Source organism: Bombina bombina, chromosome 3 (genome assembly GCF_027579735.1).
Source record: "Bombina bombina isolate aBomBom1 chromosome 3, aBomBom1.pri, whole genome shotgun sequence".
Taxonomy (NCBI): domain Eukaryota; kingdom Metazoa; phylum Chordata; class Amphibia; order Anura; family Bombinatoridae; genus Bombina; species Bombina bombina.
Window position 1 is genome coordinate 126,302,847 of NC_069501.1, and position 12,186 is coordinate 126,315,032.

Genomic DNA, 12,186 nt, shown 5'->3' on the forward strand with positions numbered 1-12,186 from the left:
GCAGTCTTTGTGACCGCTGCTCCATAACTTGCAATTCTGGCGAGTCTGAAGACTCGCCAGAAACACGGGCCGTCGGAGCTTGATAGATAGGCCCTTATGAGTCATCTACCCCCTGATTAGTCTGAGGCAGGAGATATGCACTTGTGCAGACTTCCTCTACAAATATGGTGGCAGGATTTTCTGTGTCAGTCATATTGGAAACTCTATGTCATTGTAAACATATCCATCATTTGAATGACATGTTATTACATTACAGTATACTATATATGACAGTGTATAAAAATATAAGGGAAGCGGTGGGGTTTTTATTTTTTATTTTGCATTTGATAATAGTTGCAGCATTAAAGGGACATGAATTAAATTTTTCTTCTTTCATGGTTCATATAGAACTTTGGATTTTTAACAAGTTTAAATTTTGCTAATATTATTACATTTGATTGATTCTCTTTGTATCCTTTATTGAAGAAGCAGCAGTGCACTACTGGGAACTAGCTGAACACATTGGTAAGCTAATAATACGAGTCATAAATATTACGAGTCATAAATGTACTACTAGCTCCCAGTAGTGGATTGCTGCACCTGACCTAGGTATGCTTTCCAACAAAGGATACTAAAAGAACAATGTTTAAACTTGCATGCTCAAAATCAGGAAAGTTTAAATGTACTATCCCTTTAAAGGGACATAAAACTAAAAAGTTTTCTTTCATGATTCAGATATAGAATATTTGAAGGAGTAGCAATGCACTACTGGGAGCTAGCTGAATGCATTGGGTGAGCCAATAACATGAGCCATATATGGGCAGCCACCAATCAGCAGCTCCTGAGCCTACCTAGGTATTCTTTTCATCAAAGGAGAGCAGGAGGACAAAACAAATTAGATAAAAGAAGCAAATTAGAGAGGTGCTTAAAATCCCATGTCCTATCTGAATCATGAAAGGAAAAAATTGGGTTTCATGTTACTTTAATGCCTCATAAAAAATTTGGATTTCAGTAAAACAATAATAAATATTTATTTAAACATCAATTTTTTTCTTGTGACATCTAAAGAGTATTTCAAAATGTGTCATTTTAGAAAAATCTATCGGCTAGATTTAGAGTTTTGTCGGTAACGACCCGCGTATCTAACGCTGGCTTTTTTCCCCCCGCACCTTTTAAATACCACTGGTATTTAGAGTTCACAGAAGGGCTGCGTTAGGCTCCAAAAAGGAGGTGTATAGCATATTTACTGCCACTGCAACTCTCAATACCAGCGGTGCTTACGGACGCGGCCAGCTTCAAAAACGTGCTCGTGCACGATTCCCCCATAGAAAACAATGGGGCAGTTTGAGCTGAAAAAAAACCTAACACCTGCAAAAAAGCAGCGTTCAGCTCCTAACGCAGCCCCATTGTTTCTTATGGGGAAACACTTCCTATGTCTGCACCTAACACCCTAACATGTACCCCGAGTCTAAACACCCCTAACCTTACACTTATTAACCCCTAATCTGCCATCCCCGCTATCACTGACACCTGCATATTTTTTTTAACCCCTAATCTGCTGCTCCGTACACCGCCTCAACCTACATTATAGCTATGTACCCCTAATCTGCTGTCCCTAACACCGCCAACCCCTATATTATATTTATTAACCCCTAATCTGCCGCCCCCAACGTCGCCTCCACCTACCTACAATTATTAACCCCTAATCTGCCGACCGGACCTCGCCGCTACTCTAATAAATGTATTAACCCCTAAAACTAAGTCTAACCCTAACACCCCCCTAAGTTAAATATAATTTAAATCTAACGAAATAAATTAACTCTTATTAAATTAATTATTCCTATTTAAAGCTAAATACTTACCTGTAAAATAAATCCTAATATAGCTACAATATAAATTATAATTATATTGTAGCTATTTTAGGATTAATATTTATTTTACAGGCAACTTTGTATTTATTTTAACCAAGTACAATAGCTATTAAATAGTTATTTACTATTTAATAGCTACCTAGTTAAAATAATTACAAAATTACCTGTAAAATAAATCCTAACCTATGTTACAATTAAACCTAACACTACACTATCAAAAAATTTATTAAATAAAATACCTACAATTATCTACAATTAAACCTAACACTACACTATCAATAAATTAATTAAATACAATACCTACAAATAAATACAATTAAATAAACTAACTAAAGTACAAAAAATAAAAAAATATTTACAAACATTAGAAAAATATTACAACAATTTTAAACTAATTACACCTACTCTAAGCCCCCTAATAAAATAACAAAGCCCCCCAAAATAAAAAAATGCCCTAACCTATTCTAAAATTAAAATAGAAAAGCTCTTTTACCTTACCAGCCAATCAGATTGAGCTAACATTCTATTGGCTGATTGGAACAGCCAATAGAATGCAAGCTCAATCTGATTGGCTGATTGGATCAGCCAATCGGATTGAACTTGAATCTGATTGGCTGATTCCATCAGCCAATCAGAATTTTCCTACCTTAATTCCGATTGGCTGATAAAATCCTATCAGCCAATCGGAATTCGAGGGACGCCATCTTGGATGACGTCCCTTAAAGGAACCTTCATTCTGTTTTAGGACGTCGGAAGAGGAGGATGGATCCGCGCCGGAGGTCTTGAAGATGGAGCCGATCGTCATCGGATGGAAGAAGATAGAAGACGCCGCTTGGATGCCGATGTTTGCCGGTCCGGATCTCCTCTTCTGCCCGGACAGGATGAAGACTTCTGCCCGATGATGGAATTCTTCAGCCGCCGCTTGGATCAAGACTTCAGCCGGAGGATGGACGTCTTCAGCCCCCGCTTGGGCTTGGATCAAGACTTCAGCCGGAGGATGGACGTCTTCAGCCCCCGCTTGGGCTTGGATCAAGACATCGGAGCCTGGACGGATCGGTGGTACCCGGTGTGGTGAAGATAAGGTAGGGAGATCTTCAGGGGCTTAGTGTTAGGTTTATTTAAGGGGGTTTGGGTTAGATTAGGGGTATGTGGGTGGTGGGTTGTAATGTTGGGGGGGGGGTATTGTATGTTTTTTTTTCCAGGCAAAAGAGCTGAATTATTTGGGGCATGCCCCGCAAAAGGCCCTTTTAAGGGCTGGTAAGGTAAAAGAGCTTTTCTATTTTAATTTTAGAATAGGGTAGGGCATTTTTTTATTTTGGGGGGCTTTGTTATTTTATTAGGGGGCTTAGAGTAGGTGTAATTAGTTTAAAATTGTTGTGATATTTTTCTAATGTTTGTAAATATTTTTTTATTTTTTGTACTTTAGTTAGTTTATTTAATTGTATTTATTTGTAGGTATTATATTTAATTAATTTATTGATAGTATAGTGTTAGGTTTAATTGTAGTTATGAACTATTTAATAGCTATTGTACCTGGTTAAAATAAATACAAAGTTGCCTGTAAAATAAATATTAATCCTAAAATAGCTACAATATAATTATAATTTATATTGTAGCTATATTAGGGTTTATTTTACAGGTAAGTATTTAGCTTTAAATTGGAATAATTTATTTAATAAGAGTTAATTTATTTCGTTAGATTTAAATTATATTTAACTTAGGGGGGTGTTAGTGTTAAGGTTAGACTTAGCTTTTGGGGGTTAATACATTTATTAGAGTAGCGGTGAGGTCTGGTCGGCAGATTAGGGGTTAATACTTGAAGTTAGGTGTCGGCGATGTTAGGGAGGGCAGATTAGGGGTTAATACTATTTATTATAGGGTTATTGAGGCGGGAGTGAGGCGGATTAGGGGTTAATACATTTATTATAGTAGCGGTGAGGTCCGGTCGGCAGATTAGGGGTTAATAATTGTAGGTAGGTGGCGGCAACGCTGGGGGGGGCAGATTAGGGGTTAATAAATATTATGTAGGGGTCGGCGGTGTTAGCGGCAGCAGATTAGGGGTTCATAGGGATAACCTAGGTGGCGGCGGTGTGCGGTCGGCAGATTAGGGGTTAAACATTTTTAATAGAGTGGTGGCGATGTGGGGGGACCTCGGTTTAGGGGTACATAGGTAGTTTATGGGTGTTAGTGTACTTTAGAGCACAGTAGTTAAGAGCTTTATGAACCGGCGGTAGCCCAGAAAGCTCTTAACTCCTGGCTTTTTTCTGCGGCTGGAGTTTTGTCGGTAGATTTCTACCGCTCACTTCAGCCAAGACTCTAAATACCGTTAGAAAGATCCCATTGAAAAGATAGGATACGCAATTGGCGTAGGGGGATCTGCGGTATGGAAAAGTCGCGGCTGCAAAGTGAGCGTTAGACCCTTACCTGCAAGACTCTAAATACCAGCGGTAGCCCAAAACCAGCGTTAGGAGCCTCTAACGCTGGTTTTGACGGCTAACGCCAAACTCTAAATCTAGCCGTATGTGTCTTTACTGAGTACGGCTTGGCCTTATCCACCAATACAGCTGTTGGCGCTGTCTCTACCATCCGGTGACCATTTAAATAACAGGTGGGCAAGGCAAGCTTGCGGGAATATCAAGGTTTTTTGTTCTTACTAAAACAATTTCCTTCACATTTAGGGTAGTGTCACCTTTAGCAACTCCTTCAAATATTTATCTCAATTAATATATAATTATTTCTTCAATGTTTCCCCCAATATTCTAATAGTCAATCTCCTGCACTAAGGACAATATAGAATGCTATGGATTTAGGGTCTTGCTTTGAGAAGATCAGAAAGGTCAAACAACCATTGATTGAGTAAAATATTTTTACTAGTTATAGTCAAGATGTATAGGAACAAAGTCTCAAATTTCCCTGTAACAGAACATAAAAGTTTGAAGAAAAAAAAAATGAAAAAATATATATTCTGGGAATTATTTTAAAATAAAAGGCACATAGAAGTGATGCATTAACTCTCTTGCATACCTTCCAGTGTGCTATCTAATCTACCATAGGGTAATTTTAAAAAGGCAGTGTACTATAAAATAGTTTTTCCCTTAATGTGTTTCCAATGATCTATTATACCAGTGGAAGAATATAAAATGTATTTGAAAAAATATATATACTATTTAAGTTTATTTTTGTATTTGAAATAGCTGGTTTTGTTCTTTGAAACCACAATCCATTAAAATTTGTTGAGCTTGCAGGGAATACAGATTTCATTTTTTATCACTTTATGTACACACCCATGCTTTTTATAGTATCTCTGTCAGTATGCCAAAGCCCAATACTTAGAGAGAACAATTGAAAATTAACATTTTATTGCTTATCTCTCATACCTCCCACTGGAAGTGTAATTTCTTCTGCTGGTTATGTATACACATATTTTCTATAGCCTATACATAAGTATAGTGTATGTAGGGATACCACAGATAGGTATTTCAAATACTGATATAAATGTAAAGGAGCTGATTGTAAACAATTTAATACACTCCAGCAGGTAAAATGGAAAATTGGGGGTAAACTGTCCAATTAAAGAAATTGGTTTTTATTTTTGTTTTTAATAGAATTAAATTAACTTTTTGCCAGGTCATTCTCCATAATAGCCCCAAGCTTCTGTCTCCATCTTTAAATACCAATGGCCAATGAACCTTGCTTGTTGCTGTAGGGGAAGTATCAGTATACATGAATCACTATAATGCCCTGTTAAAAATCTTTTGAAACAACAAATGTTCAGATGGTTGTCAAACTTCTAATTTAACAGCTGGTCAGTATTTGTTGTTACAAATTAGTTACATCACTATTACCTACATCTCCAGCACAGATTAGAAGCATCTAAAACAAATCTATTCCGCACTATGGCCTGAAATACCAGAGAGCAAATAAAGAGTAATATTAATGTATTGCTTGTGTTACTTTTGAAGAAGAAAACGTAGCCCTAAATATGCCACTCGCTAAACAGCCTGATTAATACTGGTGCGGATTACAGCGCATCTTCATCTTTTTCGCAGAACTTTCAAATTTGAAGCTGTTCTAAACCATTACAAAGCACTGTGTTGTTTGATATTTGTTTTTAAAATGACTAATGAATTTTTTTTTTTTAGCAGCATTTGTTCATTTCCAGCAACAAATTGAATGAACAAATAGAGCGCTCTGTTTATTCTGTTTGTTACTGAAAATGGTTGCTGCAAATCACAACTTTTTTATTCTTTTTCAAAACAAATGAGGTTTGTGCGTGTCTGTTTAAGTGAAACTAAACACTAAATACATTTCGTACACCGACCTCTAATCATGGAGGCTGCCATATTGGAACCTAGGTTACACTACAGGTTGCTGCACAGGAGTTGCTGCACATGTGTAAACAAGTCAGCACTGAAGTGCAGTGAAAGATACATTTCAATATGGCGGCACTCATGACTAGAGAGAGGTGAGGAATAACCTGAATAATATGCTTGTAAGATGTATTTTGTTTTTAATGTCCCTTTAATAAACACTTGTTTTGTTTTATTAGAATTTAAAATATTGCTCTAATTACACTTTTAAAACATGATACCTGTACATCAATTAAATATAATTATCAGAATATTAATTCATTATTGCAATTAAATGTTGGGAAGTTTAAAAAATGTAATTAGAAAATAACTCAAAATGTTTGTTAATTGCACATCATGAATAGACAGTAAAACCCAATACATTGTATATTAATTAGCTACCTATGTTTAGGCTGCATATCATTTTCTTTGTTGCAGATATATGAAAAAATCTTACAAATGATTTCATTGAAAAGTCTGTGATCCCCTGGTTTAATATATTTCTTACTTTTTTTTATCTTGCAATCAAAAGGAAGATTATCCTGAGAATTATATGCAGATGTATTCTATTTAAACTATATTTATATTTAAATATTGAAGAAATAAGTAAAGATTTTTTATTTTATGTAAAATACTTTAGTTTCTATAAAGTAAATATCACCACCGTTTTGACATCTATGTTTTCCTCAAGTTGCTAAAGAAAATACGGGACGGATAAACCGTGCAAACAATGTAGAATATCACAATTTTATTATAACTATTTAAAGTCCCTTTAACATTGATATATTTCACACAACCATTGTTTGCACACAAGTGCTTGTCCCTAACTGCCGTCAGCAGAAGAGATTAAATAAAGGAAAACCTAGATGTCAATATTATTCTGCCCATTACTTTTTTTGGAAACTTACGGGTATTGGAAAGCCCCAATTTTACAAAAATAATTATAGGAAATGGGGATAAAATCATTTTTGCTACATATTTAAAATTTTTATATTACAAACTCAAAATATTTAATGTCTCTTTAACTAGATTTTGCTGGCAATTTGCTTACTAATGAATTTAAATGGAACATATTTTAATGTCTCAGAAAAGTAAGCTAAAAATCTCCAAAACTGCCCTACCATATTTTCACATAGGAATTCTGATAAAGTGGATATGGGGCCACTGTCTCTGATGCGTGATATTATTTAAATGAATGAACGCTGACTTGGGGAATGCAGATTTAAAAGGACATTAAACACAAAATAGATAGAATGATGCACTCAAAGAAAAGATTAGTCTCAGAATAACATGTAAATGTGTTTTTTAAAGTTTCATTAGTTGTTTAAATATTGAAAAAAATAAGTGTAAAATTGTAGTGTCTATAAAACAGTGGTAGCTGCCATGTTGTAACTTAGGTTACCTTCTCTGCTGTGGCCAATTAGGGACAGTTATAAATAGGTCCCTAGAGTGTGCAGCCAATGGCTGTGTGGAATATAACAGTTTTTCTGTGTATACAATGTTTCATTTTATATTGCAATCTCAAACTGTTTAATGTCCCTTTAAGTAAAAAAAATGTACTTTACAGGAGTGGATTGTTTTTTTTTCTAATTAGATGTTTTCTATATAATAAGCATTAGATACAGCTGCAAGTGACATTTAAAGTGTTGTTCACATCAAGCAGTGCATTATTGTAGCATGTCAGTGTATACAAGCCATTTAAAATAATTCCTAGTATGGGTTTTGCACAAAGGTAATTTCTGATGGATTCAAAGTAACTTCCAAGGAAAATTTAACCTAAATTATATATTAGAAATGTAGTGCTGCATTGCAAAATGTCTTAGAAAAAAATGGCATGTTAGCACAATTTACAAGGTTTTGCAAATGAAGAGCAGTTCAGAGATACAACTCTTGTAAAGACTGATGGAAGCCATGTTCTTGATCTCCTTTGCTTTTAGTCATTTATGATGCATATGATAAATGTGTTCTCTGATCTAACCAATCACTGCGTAGATCGCTGCAGGCTCAGGTAAGAGGGCATGAAAGTCATGATTCAGACTGATAATGCATTGTTAAGACAAATTTAAATTCACTTATTTTATCAAATGCACTCTGTTCTTTTGATATCCTTTGTTAAACGCCATAAGCACATATATTTAGCAGCAGCAATACTCTACTGGGAGATAGCTGGTGGCTACACACATTTTTGTCTTGTCTTTGGCTCACCAAATGTGTTCCGTTAGCTCCCAGTAGTGCATCGCTGCTCTGAAACTGACTTTAACTATGTGTTTAAACTTTTCAGCCGTTAAACACATAGTTGCATGCAAAAAAAGTACAATATCAAAAAGCTGTAACACATTAGAACATTTTCTTTTTGCACTTTTATATCCCTTTAAATATGATGGAAAACGTTAGCCTCTCTGCAGGGAGTGGAACTAAAATAATATTCAAAGCAAGTAAATAACAAGTGTATATTAAAATGCTGTTTTATATCCCTTAAAGTGACGGTAAATCCAAGTGTTTCAAAAATGCCAGGATTTACCAGCACCAAAAATAAACTTTCATTGATTACTTTGTAAAAAAAGGTGCGCTAAACTTACCCTTTCTGTGCCACTGCCTCCTCTATAAACTCAGCGGCTCCGTGATCTGAAGTGAAATTGTCACCTCTAAACCAATAGCCGTGCTAGCATAGAGAACAATGCCGTATGGCAAGCATGGCTATTGGTTTAGAGCTGGAAATGTGACCTCTTTGAAAGAAAAGAGTGTAAGTTTAGCATACTTTTTTACAAAGTGATCACTGAAAGTCCTATTTTTTTTTTAGGAAAAATTATAATGTTTAATATCCCTTTAAACAGTTTTATTAAAAAAAGGTATTATTATTTTTTTATATAAATGTTATTTTTCTTTAAAGGGACATGGAACCTAAATATTTTCTTTCATGATTCAGACAGAACATACAATTTTAAACAATTCCCCAATGTACTTCTATTATCAAATTTGCTCCATTCTCTTGGTATCCTCTTTTAGTAATGTACTACTGGGAGCTAGCTAAACTTCTGGTCAGCCAATGACAACAGGCATATATGTGCACTACTGATCAGCAGCTAGCTCACAGTAATGCATTGCTGTTTCTGAACCTACCTAGGCATGCTTTCCTACGAAGGATACCAAGAGAATGAAGCTAATTAGATAAAATAAGTAAATTGGAAGTTCTTTGTAATTGCATGGTCTATCAATCATGAAAGAAAAAATGTGGATTTCTTATCTCTTTAACAAACGAGTGATATATTAAAGGGACATGAAACACAATTTTTTTCTTGCATGATGCAGATAGAGCATACAATTGTAAACAACTTTCCAATGTACTTATTTTATCTAATTAGTTTCATTCTTTTGATATTCTTTGTTGAAAAACATACCTTGGTGGGCTCAGGTGTTGGGAGCTAGCTGCTAATTGGTGGCTGCCCATATATGCCCCTTGCCATTGGCTTACCGATGTCTTCTGCTAGCTCCCAGACTATAGTAAAGTAAATGCTGCTCCTTCAATAAAGGATACCAAAAGAGTGAAGTAAATTTGATAACAGAAGTAAATTGGAAATTTGTTTACAAATGTATGCTCTATCTGAATCATGATGAATCATGTATCTCTTTAACACGTCTTTAGCAGTGTTTATTAGCATATAAATACCTTGATGTATTTCTTTAAGACTTTCCCCGTTATACTCTCATATATTAAAAACAAAATGTTAAATTTGTTATATAAGAAGTTTACCTTGATGATAGACCCCAGTGTTGATGAAACAATTTACTGACTACTTGAATAATTTAATTTGCAAAACAGGGGTATTGTGAAGTAAAAAAAACGAATTACCTGGAGAGTCGTTAAGACTGAAGGAAATGCGAACCGGTTTGTCAGTGGGTATTCTTGTAGTAATCATGAGGGCAATGTGACTGAGACTTTTCAAGCCACGTTATTACTGTAAACAAAAAAATATTGTTAAGTTTACAAAGCAGTAGCGCATGAAAAAGGTACACGAAATAGATAGGTCATAGTACAATTCATTTTTTATTATACGGATATCAAAAAATAATTTAATAGCTTCAATTTGTTAGATAGTAGATATTTATAATTTCAAAAATTCTATCATTTTTCAATTGGGATGTCCTTGTGTATAAAGCAGGAATAGATTTTATATTGTTTCACATTTAAAGAGCCTTTTTAAATACTGTTTCATTAATATGATGATAAACACAATAGTAAACCAATGATACAATTGTACAATAGATCATTATTTAATCTCATTCACATGTTTAATTGTTATAGGGAAAAACAAACACATATTTATTGCCAAGTTTTAAAACTATTTCAAAACCAAAATCTAAAATGATTTGCTCTGCTCCACTTTTATGAAAAGGGGTAAGATGCATATTTAGGAAAGTTTTCCCTAGAACATAAAATGCAATGCATTATGGGTACTTGAACAGATGGAATTTGACCAGATCTTCAATTCTAAAAAAAAATAAATTTAAAAGCTATTTGATTTAAGTGTGCGTGTTTGTGTGTATATACCCAGTATATTTTTTAATATGTCTTTTCACATTATGTAAATGTATGTGTGTGTATATATATATATAAATATATATATATATATATATATATTAACAAATACATAAAAAAAATCTAGAAATCTATATATTACAAAATGTAATTATTATTAATAATAATAATAATAATACATTATTTTAGTTAGAAACCAAAGCATAAACAAATGTTTGTGTGCTAGAACAATAGCTTTACAGGGAACAGCAAAAGTAAATTGATTAATATCTCTATCTCTTTGCAAACACAATCAATTTATTTTTTTTGTTTGTTTTTGTAATAAAACTTAACCCTTAGTTGTATGCATTGGATAAGACTATAGTAAATGTGCTTGCTCTATAATAAGAGGGGGCTTTAAAGTTGACTCTTGTTTTCACACATAAGCAGACGCACATAGGGACAGTAGCAATATGCGGTGTGAGATGATTTTGAAATGCTCAGACAGGAAATTAGTGTGTAGCTCAATGACTTAAACAACTGTCTGTAATAGTGGCAGAAGTTTATTTGCAAAATCTGTATCACAACTCAGATTAAGTGATGTTACAGCCTCAAGGGGTCTAGTTCTGCTTCCACACCTGTTGTCTTACCTCACTCAGTTGAGTGTGTCTGGGCTTGATTAATCCTGGGTCTGCCACTAGCTTGGCCAATCTTTGCCTGTATGGAGTAAAGAGTCAACAGCAGTACAGTCTGCACCTGCTGCATAGCACACACTGACAGGGCTGAGAGGTTGTAGCAGCTGTTATGGCAGCATGGTATGGGCTACCTGCACTGCAAAAAGGCTTTGCTCTCCCAAAGGACGTTCCTTTTTCCACTTCTGTCCTGTGAGCTGCTTTCTTTTTTTCCTTCTTTCCTTACACTGAGCATTTAGGATGTTCCATGCTGCATACTCCTGTCAGTGGCTTTAAGAAGTGACAAACCAGGGAAGTTCAAGGCTTTTAATTGATTACTTCAGAGGACAAGAATGTTTTCAGCATGACCCAATCAGTGTCTGAGTCTATTCCAGCTAACTGGCAAAGATAGCATGACACCAGTCAGCAAAAATGTCTGCAGTTTCAATCAGCTAAGGATGACATCGTCAACTGGGACTGACTGCAAGCAGGTTATCAAATAATAGCATTAGCCAACAAAGCCACAGTAATAACTGGATGAAAGCTGTATGTTTTACCATTTTATATTGCAAACATGTCTGACTCTGTTCAGTGGCTCTTTAACACAAGCAGCTACATTTTATTTATCTCAATTTTAATTTCTTCTCAACCTTCAAAAGCACAAAAATTAAGTAGTCAAAACCTAAAATATATTGAAGTATTTGTGAAATATGTGCATAGTGTATATTAGCCATAATGCACTGCAATTTTAAATACATGTTTTACAAGTATTTGACACTGACGTTTTGTCAGGAAATAAA

The 12,186-nt window shown here is 34.7% G+C and overlaps 1 protein-coding gene across 1 annotated transcript in view; it reads right to left on the reverse strand.

The window, feature by feature from the left end:
• MAP3K7CL (MAP3K7 C-terminal like) overlaps nt 1–11,753 on the reverse strand; it is a 61,259-nt gene extending 49,506 nt beyond the window's left edge. Inside the window, exons 1-2 of the mRNA XM_053705983.1 lie at nt 11,366–11,753; nt 10,050–10,155 (exon numbers count right to left, since the gene is read on the reverse strand). Of these exons, the coding sequence (XP_053561958.1) occupies nt 10,050–10,116 (67 nt within the window). The 5' untranslated portion in view covers nt 10,117–10,155; nt 11,366–11,753. The remainder of the gene's footprint in view (nt 1–10,049; nt 10,156–11,365) is intronic.
• Nucleotides 11,754–12,186: the final 433 nt, after the last annotated feature.